The sequence below is a fragment of the Indicator indicator genome, chromosome 39 (genome assembly GCF_027791375.1).
Source record: "Indicator indicator isolate 239-I01 chromosome 39, UM_Iind_1.1, whole genome shotgun sequence".
NCBI classification, from domain to species: Eukaryota; Metazoa; Chordata; class Aves; order Piciformes; family Indicatoridae; genus Indicator; species Indicator indicator.
Window position 1 is genome coordinate 264,348 of NC_072048.1, and position 15,619 is coordinate 279,966.

The following is a 15,619-nucleotide window of genomic DNA, read 5'->3' on the forward strand; positions in this document are numbered from 1 at the left end:
GGCAGCTCACAGCAGTCAGAGGGGAAAGAGCAGGCAGGGAAAGAGCAGTTGGATGTGAGAGGCAGGAGCAGGACAGACATGAACATTGTGCAGCCAAGGAGCTCAGCACCACAAACGAGGGGCTACCTTAAAAGAATTCCAAGTACCTTATTTTAATTTCTTGACATGGTAAAAGTTTACACACTTTGATCTGGCTGAGCCAAACAGGTTCAAAGCAATCATCAATACAAAGGAGCAGGAGGGGCTGGGCTGCTCCCAGACAGCAGCCAGGACACAGGTGGTTTGTTACCGAGTATTTATTAGTGGGAAGACTAAGAGCTGACTGACTACAAACAACAGAAGAGTCGATAGCAAAGGGGCCAGCAGCCCCCCCAACCCCCCCTCTTGGGCAAATGCCTGGGAAACCAGCAAAAGACAACAGAGCTTCCAGATGAAGGCAGAAGAAATGATGTACAAAAAGGAGAGCAGGGGGAGCTTGCTCTGTCACCATGGGTACAATGAGGGCAACACTACTGCAAGGTAATACACAAGGTGGGCATCCAGGTGTGCCAGCCAGGCTCCTGAACAGATGATTCACCCCTCCCCAGCAGGGCACTTCAGCAGAAATTCCATAAATAAAATGTCCTGGAGCCTGCAGCCACACACAGCCTGATGGGACACAGCCAGCCACCCCCAGGCGGGGTTTGCAGTGGAGTACCAAATGTCCCAGCGGCTCAGAGTCACTGGGCACACAGCTGTGGCCATGCAGGAGAAAGACTGCAAAGTCTGCAGAGGTCCTGGGTGGGCATCAGCCACCTTCACCCCAAGCTGCCTCAGCTGGCCAGCTCTGCCCTGCAGCAGGGAGCTCTGCTGGGAGGCAGCAGCTCTGTCTGACCAGGTGTGGAGACCACCAGGGCTTCAGCATCAGATCTCCAGCCTCTCCCTTCCCTCAGCCTGGGCAAGAGCTCCTCCTGCTGAAGGGGTACTAGGACCTATGTAAAGTAACTGGTTTCAGCCAAGAAAGTAGCTCTAGTTGAATGGCAAAGAGGAGCAGAAGCCACCTGAGCTTCTGAGCAGCCAGGGCAGCCCCCCAGTCCCCAGCACCACCTGGCACTCTGCACCGCAGCTGGCAGGGCAGAGGCAGCAAGGGCAGAACAGGAGTGCAGAGCACTGGAGCCCCGAAGGGGAAGGGTCCTGCCTTGGCAGAGGGGTACAGCTACAGCCAGCAGTGAGGAAGGAGCTTCCCCGCACTGCCCCACCACCTGGGCTCATCCTCCTGCTGAACAGCCTGCCCCAGAGACCCCAGTAAAACCTCCAGACATGAGATGGGACAGGGCAAGGACTTGGTCTCTAGTGTGGTTCCTATTCAGGTAGGAAACAAGGCATGAAGGAATGTTTCTGCCTGGCTGGTGCTCTCTGCAGCAGCCCCTAGGGCACCCCAAAGCAGCCTTCTCATTACCAGTTACTAGAGGGAGGGAGAGCTCCTGAGCCCTGAACAAAACCAATCACAAAACTAGGTGAGAATTTCTTTAGAGTTTAACTAACAATGCAAGACTATTTCCAGCCAGCTTCCCATCTCCATAGTCATGTAACAAACCAAGGCAATGACGGTCTTTAGTTGACTGAACAGTTCTCAAGTTCAAATGTTGACACTTAGTAAAGGGTCTCAGCATTGCTGCTTCGAGGCCTCTTGATCTTCTCGATGTTTTTAAGGATCATGTCATGCAAAGTGACCTGTGAGAAGAATAAGGACTCAGACAGGAAGGCTGAAGTCATCCAGGGTTCAGCTTTCCCCACGAGCACCAGTTAAAGGCAGCACAGCTGGCATCAGCACTACCCTCAGCCCTGCTGCAGTCACACCCCCAGCTAAGGGCTGCCCTTGGACAGGCTTTACAGAAGCCACTGCATCTAACAACAAAAGGGTTTCTTTAGAGATCCCGGGAAGGGCTTGCACTGCATGAGGAGCTTGGGATCATAGGTTCCCACAGAGGAACCTGTGCTAGGCTCCTGTGAAGGTTCAGCTGCAAACACCTCCACCTCTGGATGGTGGAGAGGTAACAGCTGTCTCTGCTCACGAGCCAGGGCAGAGCAGCAGGAGGTGGCTAGGTGTGCGCACAGAAAGGAGCAGCAGGGTCAGAGGGGTTCTCCCCAGACGCCCAGGGAGCAGCAGCTGCTGTCACTCACATATTGGTTCCTCAGCTCGGAGATGATGAGGCGCAGGCTGATGTATTCCTTCTCGTCGATCTCGGTCACTGTGCGGCGATAGTCCTCCTGTGGGCAGGGCAGGCTCAGCTCAGCCACACACAGACTAGGGCCCTGGCACCAGGCAACCCCCTCCAGCCTGCTTTCCTCTAACAGAGCTCCTGCAGCCCCCAGTGATCCCTTTCTCTCCCAGGGACCCCAGTTCAGAACGGCAGTGACGAAGTGGCCCCAAGAGTTCCCAAAGCAGCAGCATGCAAGGGGAGGGTCTGCACCTCCCTACTTACCACGTGAGGGTACTTGGCTATTTTGGAGACCAGCTTTGCTCTTGTGATATAGTATCTGGCAAGGGAAGGGAAGACTGGAGGTCAGACAAATAGCACTAAGACCTTCTTAAGGCTCAAGCTTCCCTAGAACAGCCAGGGGACCTTCCCCAAGGATTTCCCTTTTCCCAAGGGGATCCCCAGAGAGGTCTGCCCTATGATGCCCACCTAGAAATCTGGTCCAGGTAGGATGCTGCCTCACTCTCCACAGTTCGAAGCTCAGCCACTGTTTCCTCCTGCAGGGGAGACAAGGAAACCCTGAGCTTCAGAAGACTGCAGCTGCCTGTCAGTATTCTGAAGGGAAGGAGTCTCAACAGCAACAGGTCCTGCTCAGATCTGGGCTTTAAAAACTGGACCACTCCTGTGACTGCAGCTCCTGGACACCGATGAAAGACTCTGAGGAACCCAAGAGATCTGTGACCCTGGAGCACAGCCCTCTCCTACAGCAGGGCACAGAGCCAGTGGGGCCTCACCTGAATAGAAACACCAAAGTTGTTTCCATCTTCTATCCTGGGAATGAGAAGCTGCACCCACATTTTGACCTGCAGTGAGAAATCCCAACACTGGTCAATGCCAACACCTACATAGAGACCCCTCAAAAGTTTGACTAAAAGACCCTAAAGACTCTGCCTCTGACACAGTTTTCATGATCAGCTCTTGCAGGTCCCTTCATGCTCATGCAGCACTTTTGAGGAGTTCATTTCCCCTGTGGCTGTGAAACCCCAAAGCTACCACAAGCACAGCTGCCATGGGAAGCTCTCCTGACTGTGCCACAGAGCTCTCAGGTGTCCATGACTGTACAAGAGGAAAAGCCTCTAGAAGAAGGCTATGTAACAGACATCCTCCTTCTCCAGATGAACTACAGAGCTCCTTGAGGGCTCAGAGAAACACCGCTCCCCCCACACCTACTGCCCAAACATTTTAAGACATTTTAGAGTCATGCTTCTCCTTATCTACAGAGCAGAGGGGCCCTCTCCTTCCACTCAGAGCAGCCTTGCATGTCCAGAAGCAAAAACATCCCACTGCCTCTCTTGCTCACACCCACCGTGTTACACTTCTCAATGAGCAGCCTGATTTCTGGTTTCACTTTCTCAATGATGTCCACCAGCTGCTGGTTGCTCTTCAGCATCCCATTAGGCATCACAAACACTTTCGTACCTGGTGGCAAAGGAGAGAAGCACCTGGATCAACACCAGCTGAAAGGCTGGGCCAGGGAATTGGCCCCAGCGTCCACCTGAGTGTCTTATCTCCCACAGAGGCTTCAGTGGACACTGAGCCAGACTACAGCTGACCTGTAGGGAAAGGGAAATCTCACAGGGGACAAGAGCAGCTACCACAAAAGAAGGAAGAGAGAAAACACAGAGAAGAGCTAAGAACTGAAGCAGTCTAGGCTGATGAAGCTGGGCACAAAGGATTTTCCTGGTGCAGGTGTGACTTGTTTCTGCTCCAGCTCCATCCAAAGTCTCCAGATACAGAGAGCTTTCAGCACAGAGCCCCTGGGGATCAGCTGCCTCTCTTGGCCAAGCTCAAGCAAGCACCACTTTTGTCTGTCAGGGAAGTGCTAATTATGCTTCCAAGAGCTGGAACCTGACTTCCCCACAACAGAATAACTTCAGGCCAGGTTCTGAGAGGCTGCAGCGTCAGGCTGTATGAGCAACAGCTGCTGTCAGGACAGGACAAGTGGGGTTCTCATGATCTCACCCCCTTACATCATGGTGCACTGGTTTGAGGGGCAGGCAGCAACACAGGAGACTTAGGGACTCTTACCCTGAAAGGTCTCTTCGTGGTCTTCCAGCTTCCTCTTTTTCATATTTGGCTAAAATATACAAAATGTTTTACTCACAAACCAGTCTCAAGCTACAACTGTGCTGCAAAGGAAATGAGGAACACTTCAGAGCCTCTGCTGCACTCCTGTTTCTAAGCACCTCTAAAGCAAAGGAGGGCTGCAGAGCACAGCATTACCTCGCGTAGGCTTCCCAGGCTCAAGAGACCAATTCCTAAAAGCCTCTGGCAGAGCCAGAGCCTGTTATTAACCACAAACACCCTGCTGCAGCACAGAGCAAGCCAGCAGTTTTAATTGAGAGGCAGGGATGACAGCCAAGAGGGTAACCTTACCCCATCCAGCCCATCATGGCTGTTTGTGAGAAGAATTGGGTCAGGCACCGGGAGGTTCATGTCTGAGTGGATCTGAGTGAGATCGTGGATGTTCAGGATAGGCTCCTGGAATACAAAGCACACTTGTTACTTAATTATGAGCTAACAAATTCTGTCACACCAAACACAATGAGAAGACAAAAGATTTGGACCTTTTTCCTACCCAGCTATAAAATAAAGATGAATGAAAAAAACCCATAACAATAGGCCTGGGATCAGACTTCCCTCCATCCAGTAGCATCGTGCCAGTTCCAGACTGTGATCAAAGCCATTAGCTGCCTGCAGTGCTGGAATGGCTGCAGGGTCACAGCCTTGTGAACAGCAGCCCAAAGTGGCTAAATGACGTGGTGATCACACAAAGAAAGCTGAGAAAACAAACAGCCCCTCCAGAGCTAACAGCACTGATGTGCATGCAGGCAGCTGAACCACAGCTCTATGTCCTTGTAACAAAGTGAAATATCCAGCAAAGACCCAGGACCAGACCTGTCACATCACTTTGAACATGTAGCTTAACAGTGAAGATCTAGAGAACAAATACCTCACCTTAAGGAACCCATCAAGTTCTAACAGCTTCTTCGGGAAAAAGTTTGCCACCAGGTCCTCAGCCTGAAAAGGCAAGAACAGAAGATGTTGTGAAACACCACCACGAGCTTTCCATTTGCAGGCAGAACACCAGGCAAATCCCCTGTCTGAAGGCAGGGGGAGGGCAGAACACGTTCTGGGCTGCCAGACATCGTGCTAGGCCCAGGAAAGACACCAGCAGAGCCATGAGGCAGCTCCACTCCAGCAAGTGACTGATGCTCTGAGTGCTGCTCCCAGGAATGGCTCAAATCACAACGAATTCCATCAGAAAAATAAGGCCCAGAGGCCTCTCTCCTGTCCTGTCATGTTGAGGGGCTGTGGTAGAGGGACACTCACCTCACTCGTGATCCGCTCCCTGAAGGAGTCAACCTGCAAAGAAAAAGCACAGCTCAGAGTCACTCTCAAAGCTCAGCACAAGCCAAGCACTGAACGCTGCAGCTCTGGAGCTCAGCCGCAGCCAACCCAGGAGCTCTCCAAGCACCGCTCCCGTGAGAGACCACCGAAGACTGGAAGCGCCCCTAGCACGGGGCAGCAGCTGCCAGAGGACGCTGGAAGTGGCTCCCTGCCTCGCCTCACCCATACGGGCCGACCTCAACAGGACAGCTCACAGCCTCGAGGGACAGCACGGAACAAAGGGGGAACAGAGAGCTGAGCGGCTCGCGCCCGGATGAAGCTCCACTGGGCCACCCTAGGCAGCGGCCGCAGCGCAACGCAGGCCGCATCTCCGCCCTCCCGGTGCTCCCATAGCACAGCGGCGCTTGGAGTGCAGGGCCGGGCGGCTGGACCGGGCGGGCCGCGCTCGGCAGCCGCACAACCAACGGCCAGGCCGAAACGGGCGGGAGGCGGCCCCGCGCCCGCCCCGATCCGGTTCATCCCAGCGCAGTCCGACAGACGAGGGGACGGCGGTAAGAGGGGCGCACCTTGAGCTTCACCTCCGGGTCCACCTTCAGCAGCGAGGCCATGGCGACGGCGGCAGGCGGGCGGGTCCGAGTCTTGCTCTGGCGCGGGGCCGCGCTACCGCCTGCCCCAACACCGGCGTCGCCGCCACCGGAAGTGACCTCACAACGGCGCGCCCGCCAATGGCGCGCGCGCCCGCCGCCCTCGTGATTCTGCCCCTCGACCCTGCGCACACGCGCAGCCAGGTCCCGACCTCTCACTGGGGCGGGCAGGGGGGAAACGGCCGCGGCCGCCCTGCACGGCGCCGCCAGGACCCTGCCTGCCGCTCGCGTCACTTCCGTCGCGCGGCGATGGCGGAGCGGACGCGGGGCTGAGCGGCGGCATGGAGGGGATGCGGCCGGGCGCCTGCACCACGCAGGTCAGCTTCGTGTGCCAGCGCTGCAGCCAGCCGCTGAAGCTCGATACCTCCTTCAAGATCCTTGACCGCCTCACCATCCAGGAGCTCACCGGTACCGGCGGGGCGGGAGACCGGGGAGGGGGGCCGGGAGTCGCGACTCGCTACCGGGCTCCGGTGACGTCTCCTCTCCCGCAGCCCCGGTGCTGACCGCCGCCCCTGCCCGGCCCGGGGACGCGCATGAAGAAGACAGCTCCCTGACGGAGGTACGGCGGGGTCGGGCGTGGAGGGACGCGGCGGCGGCCGCCGGCTTCCCCGGTGACTCTCGCCTTGTTCTGCAGGAGGCCTTCGCGGAGAACCGGCAGGATGGCGTGTCTAGGAGGTTCATCCCACCAGCCAGGTACAGCCGCTGCTGCGCTGCCACCGGGCCCTTCCCGGCTCGGAGTCCCGGTCACCTTCCCGGGGGAGGGCTCCCCCCGGATATCCCCACTGCTCTCAAGCCGCTCGTTACCGTCGTGTGAACCCCCTCCTAAAGCTTCCCTGGGGATCCAGTGGCCCTTGGGCTGCTCTGCAGGCAGCAGTGGGCCGTGTTCAGGACACTACCGGTCGGTGGCAGCTCAGCATGAAGCATGGCCCAGCAGAGCTTAGTCTCTGCCCTTTGTCCTTCTCCTTTACCACTCTGGAACCAGTCTGAGGTCCAAGCCCAGCACTGGGCCTGTCTTCTCCGGATCCCTGCACTGAACTCTTGATAAAATTCTCTCCAAGAATGATGTCCACAGAAAGCGCCAACAGTTTCACGCTGATCGGAGAGGCGTCAGATGGTGGCACCATGGAGAACCTCAGCCGCAGACTGAAGGCAAGTTCAGCAAGCTGGCACCTCAGGGGCGCTGATATGGAGCATCCTTTTTGCCAGGTGCTCTGCCACATGAAACCACAAAGCTTCCCACAGCGCTGGGCTGCTGCTGTCTGTCTTGGTGAGCAGCTCAGAGCTGGCTTGTGTTAAACCAAGACAGGGCCTGCAGACCCCTTCTGACTTGGGCTAACCTGCCCTGAGGGTGAGCTCTTCCTGCAGGTCACTGGCGACCTCTTTGACATCATGTCCGGGCAGACGGATGTGGATCACCCCCTGTGTGAGGAGTGCACAGACACTCTGCTGGACCAGCTGGACACCCAGCTCAACATCACAGAGAACGAGTGCCAGAACTACAAGTGAGTAACCCAGGGGTCACCTGGGCCTGGGAGCTTACAGCCATGATTCAGCTTTTCCTGGTCAGTAAGAGACGTTCCTGACTCCAGCAGCTGAGCTTTGCTTTGTTTAAATGAGAGGAAAGATTGCTTTTGAGAGCTCTGTGGTTCCTAGCTTCACCACCTGCAGCCTGTAGACCCTCAAAACACCACCAGCACCTGCCTGTGGTGTCCGAGGGCTGCAAAGGGACAGGCAGTGACAAGCCCTCAATCACCATCCCCCTTCCCTGCTCTCCTGTCTGCACTTCTGACCGCGGCAGAGAGCTCAGGGTCAGCAAGCGGTGAACCCGGGTTGTGCTCCTGCTGGCCTGTGCAAGCAGCCCTGGAGCTGGGACTGCTGGCAAGGGCTTCCCAGCATCCCTGTTTGGCAATTGTGGCCTCCCTTAGGAGGTGTCTGGAGATACTGGAGCAAATGAATGAGGATGACAAGGAGAAACTGCAGATGGAGCTGAAGGAACTCGCACTGGAGGAAGAGCAGCTGATCCAGGAGCTGGAGGACGTGGAGAAGAACCGTAGGGTTGTGGCTGAGGATTTTGAGAGAGTCAGGGCAGAGGCAGAGCGACTGGAGCAGGAGGAGGCTCAGTGAGTGAACTGCAGCCATTAGGTAACAGATAAATGAGAGCTGAACGTGGAGAAAGCTGCAGGTAACAACAGGTTGGCTGCTCTCGGCCAGACCCCTGAGGCTGTGAGCAGCCACAGCCCTGCAAACTCTCTGCTCAGCATTTCTTGTCCTACTTTCATCACAAGGTATCAGAAGGAGTACTGTGAATTCAAGAGGCAGCAGCTGGAGCTGGATGATGAGCTGAAGAGTGTGGACAACCAGATGCGCTATGCCCAGATGCAGCTGGACAAGCTGAAGAAAACCAATGTGTTCAATGCCACCTTCCACATCTGGTAAGGCTCTGGTCTGCAGCTGCCTGAGGCAGTAAGGCTTGGGCCAAGTCAGCTGCCCCCCACAAAGCAGTTGCACATGGCTCCCAGCAGTGGCACCCAAAGTGCTGTGCAGGTGCAGTGGGCTGTGACATGGCTCCTGCAACGCCTGCACTGACCCAGGGCCTGCCAAGATCAAGGCTCAAGTCAGGGCAGGCAGCTCAGGGCCTTTGGGGTTTGTTTGTAGACTCTGTCATAAGACAAGGCCCTGGAGAAGGGTTCTCTGAAGCAGCTGAGGGGAACTGTTCAGTCTGGAGGAGGCTGAGGGGAGACTTTGTTGTCCACAGCTCCCTGAAAAGAGGGTGGAGCCAGGTGGGGGTTTGGTTTCTTCTACTGAGTAACAAACAGGACAAGAGAAGGTTTAGGTTGAGCATTAGAAGAAACTTCTTTGCTGGAAGGGTTTTCGAAGACTGGAAGAGGCTCCCCAGGCATCATGGTCCTTGAGGGTTGGTGTGTGTGTGGCGAGCAGGCTGGTCCTGCCTGAGGCATCCACCTGCAGCTGTCCCTGTTGCAGGCACAGTGGCCAGTTTGGCACCATCAACAACTTCAGGCTGGGCAGGCTGCCCAGCGTGCCCGTGGAGTGGAACGAGATCAACGCTGCCTGGGGGCAGACAGTGCTACTGCTGCACGCCCTGGCTAACAAGATGGGCCTCAAGTTCCAGAGGTACAGCAGCCCAGACACAGCTCACCTGGGCCTGGGCAGAGCACAGCCTCACCTGTCCCTGCACCTCCTTTCTTCCAGGTACCGCCTGGTTCCCTACGGCAACCATTCCTACCTGGAGTCCCTTGCAGACAAGTCGAAGGTGAGGCACTGCCAGAGGTGGAGCACACTGGCTAGAGCCTCACTCCATGTCCTGTCAGGCCACTGCTGCCAGCTAGTAGCATTAACAGTGACCATTGACCCATGCGTAGCAGCTGGCCAGGGGAAGATGGCAGCACTTGGAGCAGTGGGTGGCAGTTAGGAACCCTGGGTTACAGGTGATAACCCCAAAATGAGTCCCACTTAGGTGCCATAAATCACTTCTGAGTATCCTGTGACAAAGTTGAGTCTGCCTAGGCTGAGGAGCTGTGATGCCCATATGAAAAAAGGAGGCCCAGGGGTGCCTAACACTTGTCTTTTCCAGGAGCTCCCCCTGTACTGCTCTGGAGGCCTCAGGTTCTTCTGGGACAACAAGTTTGACCATGCAATGGTGGCTTTTCTGGACTGTGTGCAGCAGTTTAAAGAAGAAGTGGAGAAAGGTGAAACTCGGTTTTGTTTGCCTTACAGGTGAGTCGTGCTCCCTCGGGTGTCAGATCCACCCTTCATGTGCTGTCCATGTGCCCCTGGAGCAGCTCATAGCACTGCTCACTGGTTCCTTGTCGTCTGGAGTGTCCCAGCATGGTCCATAATGTGCAGGATTACCACAGCTGCTCTTAGCTTACCTGACATCTAAAGCTGGTTCCTTGTGTGCAAGCCTGGGGCTTGTTAGATCTCCCTCAAAGCCAAACTGTTCTTACGTGGAGTAAGAGAAAGAGCAGAGCCCCAGTGTCACAGCTGGCAGCATGCTGAGATTAAAGTCTTGTGCTGGTACTGCCTTAACCATCCTCTGTGTGCCACAGGATGGATGTGGAAAAAGGCAAGATCGAAGACACAGGTGGCAGCGGTGGCTCCTACTCCATCAAAACACAGTTTAACTCTGAGGAGCAATGGACAAAGGCACTCAAGTTCATGTTAACCAACCTCAAGTGGGGCCTTGCCTGGGTCTCATCCCAATTCTACAACAAGTAGCCACATCCAGCAGGTGCCAGGCAGCAGAGAAGCAGCTGCACCTCACTGGGGCAGCTGGAGATGTCTCCTGCTTCCAAGCAGTACAAGATGTTTACAAGACCAAAAACTCGCCAGACACTTTATTAAAATGCCCTTAGGATGAGTGGTAGGTGGCAAAGCAATATGCAAAGTTGTGTCACTGAGCTGAACAGAATAAAAGTTCATCAGCCAGCCTGTAGCTTTGAGCTGCTATTTTGGGGCACTTCTGGCCTGTGTGAAGCGGTGTCCAGCTTCAGATCACCCCTAGGCTGATACTGCTCTGCTGCAGCTACCAGAGCCTCAAGAAGGGAAGTGTTCCAGGGAGCATGGTGGGAGAAGGGGCAGAAGCTCTGCTCGGTCACTGAAGGGTAACTACAGCATGAAGTAGTTTCTGAGTCACATCAGCATTTCCTTGTGCCACTGGGGCTGATCTGGTTTGAAGCAGTGCTGTGAACTGTGCCTGTCCTGCAACCTACTGCCCCTCTGAGCTGTGCCAAGCAAACATAGCCTGCTCCTCTCCTGTGTGTGCTGAGTGCACCACAAACTGGTGGGCTCTACCCCCTCCACAGTACTGGCCTTCAGCTGCTCTGAGCACTGGCAGAGAAGGAAGGCAGGAAGGAGGAGCCCAGCTGCAGTAGCCTGCCCAGTCCTGTTAGAAAGCAGCAAGTGCAGGACAGCCCAGCCCTGTCCCGCTTGTGGCAGCAGTTTCCCAGCAGAACCCCAGGCCTGTCAATGACTCAAAACACAGCTCTGAGAGGAGTTTTACTTTATTCAAAGGAAGCTTAGTCATAGCTTGGAAGATGCAGCTCTTCCAACAAAGCTTTTGCTACTGGAAGGAGCATTTCTAATGCTGCTCAGCTCCCTCTGCCTCCCCCCACAGCATTTCTAACACACAACACATTACAGAAAACCTGGTGCTCAAAGCCAGGCTGTGCTGGGTGCCCTCTGCAGTGTCATCAATGGGCCCTTATCAGCAGCAGAGCTGCTGCCTGGCCATGACAGATAGAGCTGCTGGGTACACAGCTCTGTGCTCTGCAGCTTTGTTCCACAGCTCCTAAAAGTGCTGCTGTTGAGCAGGGCTGCCCACAATGTGCTTCAGCACTGCATAGGAAAACTCTGAGATGCTTTGTGAAGTAATGCCAGTGACAGAGCTCAAGTGCTTCACAACCTTAAAGAAACAACAGTCCTTCCTTAGAGTGCCCAAGAGAAATTAGTTCACAGAGACCCTTAATTCTTACCCTAAGGAGAGTTGAAGCCTCTTGGTGCTTACTTGATTGGGGTTGGTTTGGGGGATGGGGGCAGGTTTGTGCTTTTTTAAAATTTAAATGCTTCTACTACAGAGGTAAAGTGCAAAAAGCCACTGTCAGTGGGCAGAGCTGGGATCCCTTCACCTGTCAGTGGTGTCTGGGGGTTGGTTCTGGCTATGAAGGAGCTGTAGTATGAGATGTTCACACTGGTGCCAGCAGAAGCCTTCCTGCAGATGTCCCCAAGCACCCTCACAATGCTACCAAGCAGCCATTTCCTGCTGGAAGCCCTGACAGATGTCCCCTCCCTGAGCCTGCCCCAGCAGCACACAACCAGCCCGCAGTGCTCTGTGGAGCCACAGCCATACCTGTGCCCAGTGCCTGGGCTCCAGGATGAACATGCTGGTGCTGATGATCCCCACAGCCAACAGCATGGAATCCTCCTTTACTGCTAGAAACTTTGCCCTGCAGGGTAGAAGTGTCTTTGAGTTTCACAGTTACAAAGCACCTTCCCTTATCTCACCACCCAGCCCACAGCCACATTGGCTTCAGCCCCAGCCCAAAACAAGCCCAGCACCATTAACTTTGACTGGCAGTGTCAGAGCTGGAGTTTTACCACCAAGGTCCACACTCTCCTGGCCTGGCCCTAAGCTAATGTGGTGCAGCACAAGGCTTTGAACTAATGTTGAGATCAATAATGCCCAGAGCCCCCAGCCTGGGCTAAAAAATTGCCCAGTGTCAAGGGTGCCACTCTTGGCATATTTCTGTGCTATTTCTCAGCTTGCTTTGGGGTTCTAATTTCAAACTGATCTCAAGTTACAGTCACCTGAGCTACTCACACCTGCAGCTGGCTTGGCGTTGAATTTTCGATGGCAATCTCCAGCAGAGTGTTGTAGATGCACTCCCTGGTGAGATAGGAGAAGTCCAGCAGCTGCACACACATCTGATGCAATGGCTTCACAGGAAGCAGGCACCCATTATGTCCTAGCACAGAGACCAGACATGATCAGCCACACATTGAGTCACCAAACCCAGCCAGAGAGAAGTGTTAATTACTGTAAGCAAGGGGTGAAGCTGTCTGGGGACAGCTGCCCTCTGTCCCTGCCTGCCAAAGGCCTTCTCAATCCCTGCAAGATTTCACTCAGGCTGTCAGAGCTGGGGCAAAGAAAACTGTAGTCATTGCAGCCATTGCTGTCAGGTTGGGTTTGGAGGATTTAAACTCTCAGCCTGTCACTGAAGGAGTCACGACTGGCTGCCCAACAACATTCACCAGATCCTGCTAAGAGCAAAGTTCTCATCTGAAAACTAAAGCCCTAGACAATTGGGAATCTGCAGCATGAGATGCTTTGGTTAGTATCAGCACACTTTGAAAATCTTTCCCATTCTCTGCTATGAACACTCTCACCTAAGACCTCCAGAAGCAATTCCACATAAGCCAAGGGTGTGGACACATTGATCTGGAAGTGCAGAGTTTTCAGAATAGCCAGCTCCGACTCCAGCAGTTCCTGTTTAGTGTAGGAGTACTTTAAGGACTGCAGAAATTGTAAAGCTGTGTCACTGTTAACTATCTGAGGAGGAAAAAAAGACATAACACCTTCTAGGCAATAAGGCCCAGAACAGAGTACTCCCTTGCTCTACTCCTTCCATGGATTTTAAGCACCAACCACTGCCCTGGGTGTGCTGAACCAGCTTCTTAGTCCAGTTCAGAGCTTCTCGCCCACAACTTTCTTTCCTCTACTCCACAAACCTCCCTGGGCTGATAGGAGCCCTCTGTAGCTGTGCAATTCTCAATAACCACAGGCTGAGTTTTCCAGCTGCTGGAACTTTTCCCCCAGCACTTGGAACATTTCCTAACAAACTGTTACTTGATGATGATTAATCTGCCCCAAATGGAAGACACTTAGGTCTCCATTTCAATACCCTTTGTATTTTGTCATCACTGTTGCTTTGCAAAGAGGAAATCTGATTTTTGAGAGAGATTAACACACTGCAGAATTTACTCTGCTGCTAAAAACTGTTTTAAGAAGGGTTTAGCTGCCTTACATCATAGTGCAAGGAGAGTTTGCTTGCAAGCTGAACACATGACACCAGTCGCAGCACAAAGGTGTTGCAGATCTGATCCTTCAGAGAGCTCCAGCTGCTCCCTTCTCCTTGTTCATGACTTCTGACATTGTCTCTGGAGGACTTACAGACTTGCTCTACTTGCTTGATCATAAACCTACAAAATCCACAATGACTCAGCAAAGTTATCTTCTCCTAAGAGAGTCATCTCTACACATACTCAGAATACACAGACAGCTCTTGATTTAAGCAAGAAATAAAGGTCTAGACACACTATGAAACGTTAGACCTTGTTAGAGAGTGCAGAATAGACACAGGCAGTGCAATTGTGTGAGAGAAACAGAAACACATCAAGCACTAGGGACATTTGTTACCTTTCAAGCAGCTCCACCGCTTGGTACCTTGCTGGCTGGTCCAGGTGCCACTTCTCAGCCAAGAGGAATACGAATTCTGCAATGAAGTTCAGCAGTCACTATGCTGCAGCCGAGCTCACAGCTGGTACCCTGCCCTGGCTGGAGCTGAGGAAAGAGCCTCACCCACTATCTGCGTCTCTTTGAAGGACCCAGCCTGATCCGACAGCTCACTCAGGTGCTGCTCGTTCTCCGTGGCCAGCTGCATCAGTGTGTCCTCCATCATCTCCGGAGGGAACTGGCCGAAGACGGGCCCCGGGTGGTGGTGCCGGGACATGGCTCGCACCTGGGACCCCATGTACTGGTTCAGATCGAAAGCCTCAAGGAGAAGAATCGCTTCAGAGGCGCCACGGTGTCGGTGGGACAGGGCAACAAGGCCTCAGCAGCCCAGGGTCCAAGGGGCAGCTCCGGGAGGCCCCGGCGCTGGGGTCGCTCTCGGGCCGGGCTGGACCCAAGCTCTCGGCACCACGTGGGGGCCCGCTTCAGTGCTTTCCCAGTCACGTGGCCAAGCGCCACCAATCAGAGCGCGCCCCAGCCGCGCGCCGGGTTACAACCAACCATACGACGCGCTGCTCCCGCTACTTCTGCGCGCGGCCAACTCGCACCGCCTACTTTCTTCCGATTGGCCGAACTCCGTGCCGGATATGACGTCGCTCACTGGACGGAAGTGGAGGTGGGAAAAATGGCGGCGCTGCGGGAGCCGAGGGGAGAAGCGGAGTTCGCGCGGCGAATCGACCCCGCACGGGAGCCGGGGCTTAGCCCACAGCAGCGCCAGCATATGGCGCAAGTGGAGTGCGCCCAGCGGCAGCGCGCTCTGCAGCGGCGGCTCCGCAGCCGAAATTTGCTGCTGGCGCTCGGTATCGGCGCGGTGACTTTGGGCATCTGTATCCTCGGGGACAGGGTCCGGGATAGGGCGGGGGGTGCTGCGCCGGGTCTGCGCCCGCTGTTTTCCTTGACAGCCCCCCACCTCCAGACGGCTACACCTTCTATTCGGTGTCGCAGGAACGGTTCCTGGACGAGTTGGAGCAGGAGGCGGAGGCGGCGCGGGCGCGAGCCCAGACGCGGGCTGAGAGCGCAGCGAGCTGAGCACGGAGGGCACGGTAAACCCCGCGAGTAGGCTGCAGCCCCCGGGTCTGGAGCATGGAGCAGCTGCCCTCGCAGGGGGCTGGGCCTGCACGGCACTCAGTGTGGTCCGGGAACATGCAGTGGTGGAGCTCCCCTGCAGGCACAGTTCCCTCCACTGCAGGCAGCTGTCTTCTGCAGACCTGACACGGCCCCTGTCAGCGACCTGCCCCTGGAAGGGGCAGAGGTGCCCACACCTTCCCACAATAAATGTGCTGTCTGGAGACTGTGTCAGTGCCTGCTCTTAAAGAAGCTGTTTCCAGAGTCCAGCTCAGGACCTCCCCACCCATTCA

At 55.1% G+C, this 15,619-nt stretch overlaps 4 protein-coding genes across 7 annotated transcripts; 2 read left to right on the forward strand and 2 right to left on the reverse strand.

Annotated features, from left to right (window-relative positions):
- Positions 1-1,188: 1,188 nt before the first annotated feature.
- PSME3 (proteasome activator subunit 3) lies at positions 1,189-6,222 on the reverse strand. Of its 2 annotated transcripts, XM_054396827.1 has the most exons (11): positions 6,158-6,222; positions 5,574-5,606; positions 5,199-5,261; positions 4,617-4,721; positions 4,269-4,317; positions 3,547-3,659; positions 2,975-3,043; positions 2,670-2,737; positions 2,466-2,520; positions 2,164-2,250; positions 1,189-1,713 (listed from the first exon to the last, which is right to left on the reverse strand). In XM_054396827.1, the coding sequence occupies exons 1-11, from the start codon at positions 6,197-6,199 to the stop codon at positions 1,633-1,635; spliced, it is 765 nt and encodes a 254-aa protein (XP_054252802.1). In that variant the 5' UTR covers positions 6,200-6,222; the 3' UTR covers positions 1,189-1,632. The 2 variants fall into 2 exon arrangements, with proteins under 2 accessions (XP_054252802.1, XP_054252803.1); XM_054396828.1 differs by lacking the exon at positions 2,975-3,043.
- Positions 6,223-6,516: 294 nt separating this feature from the next.
- Positions 6,517-10,664, forward strand: BECN1 (beclin 1). Of its 3 annotated transcripts, XM_054396914.1 has the most exons (11): positions 6,517-6,643; positions 6,727-6,794; positions 6,870-6,928; positions 7,294-7,384; positions 7,601-7,737; positions 8,161-8,355; positions 8,521-8,667; positions 9,218-9,367; positions 9,446-9,506; positions 9,828-9,970; positions 10,303-10,664. In XM_054396914.1, exons 1-11 carry the CDS (start codon positions 6,517-6,519, stop codon positions 10,469-10,471), a joined length of 1,347 nt encoding a protein of 448 aa, XP_054252889.1. In that variant the 3' UTR covers positions 10,472-10,664. The 3 variants fall into 3 exon arrangements, with proteins under 3 accessions (XP_054252889.1, XP_054252888.1, XP_054252890.1); XM_054396913.1 differs by having other exon boundaries at positions 6,727-6,928; XM_054396915.1 differs by lacking the exons at positions 6,517-6,643; positions 6,727-6,794; positions 6,870-6,928; positions 7,294-7,384 and adding an exon at positions 7,394-7,441 and having other exon boundaries at positions 9,218-9,506.
- An 853-nt stretch (positions 10,665-11,517) lies between these two features.
- On the reverse strand, positions 11,518-14,596 carry CNTD1 (cyclin N-terminal domain containing 1). Its single transcript, XM_054396846.1, has 7 exons — positions 14,331-14,596; positions 14,169-14,244; positions 13,777-13,951; positions 13,139-13,301; positions 12,573-12,717; positions 12,102-12,198; positions 11,518-11,657 (listed from the first exon to the last, which is right to left on the reverse strand). The coding sequence occupies exons 1-7, from the start codon at positions 14,500-14,502 to the stop codon at positions 11,544-11,546; spliced, it is 942 nt and encodes a 313-aa protein (XP_054252821.1). The 5' UTR covers positions 14,503-14,596; the 3' UTR covers positions 11,518-11,543.
- A 290-nt stretch (positions 14,597-14,886) lies between these two features.
- Positions 14,887-15,595, forward strand: LOC128978857 (cytochrome c oxidase assembly factor 3 homolog, mitochondrial). Its single transcript, XM_054396887.1, has 2 exons — positions 14,887-15,088; positions 15,178-15,595. The coding sequence occupies exons 1-2, from the start codon at positions 14,887-14,889 to the stop codon at positions 15,288-15,290; spliced, it is 315 nt and encodes a 104-aa protein (XP_054252862.1). The 3' UTR covers positions 15,291-15,595.
- The last annotated feature ends 24 nt before the right edge of the window (positions 15,596-15,619 follow it).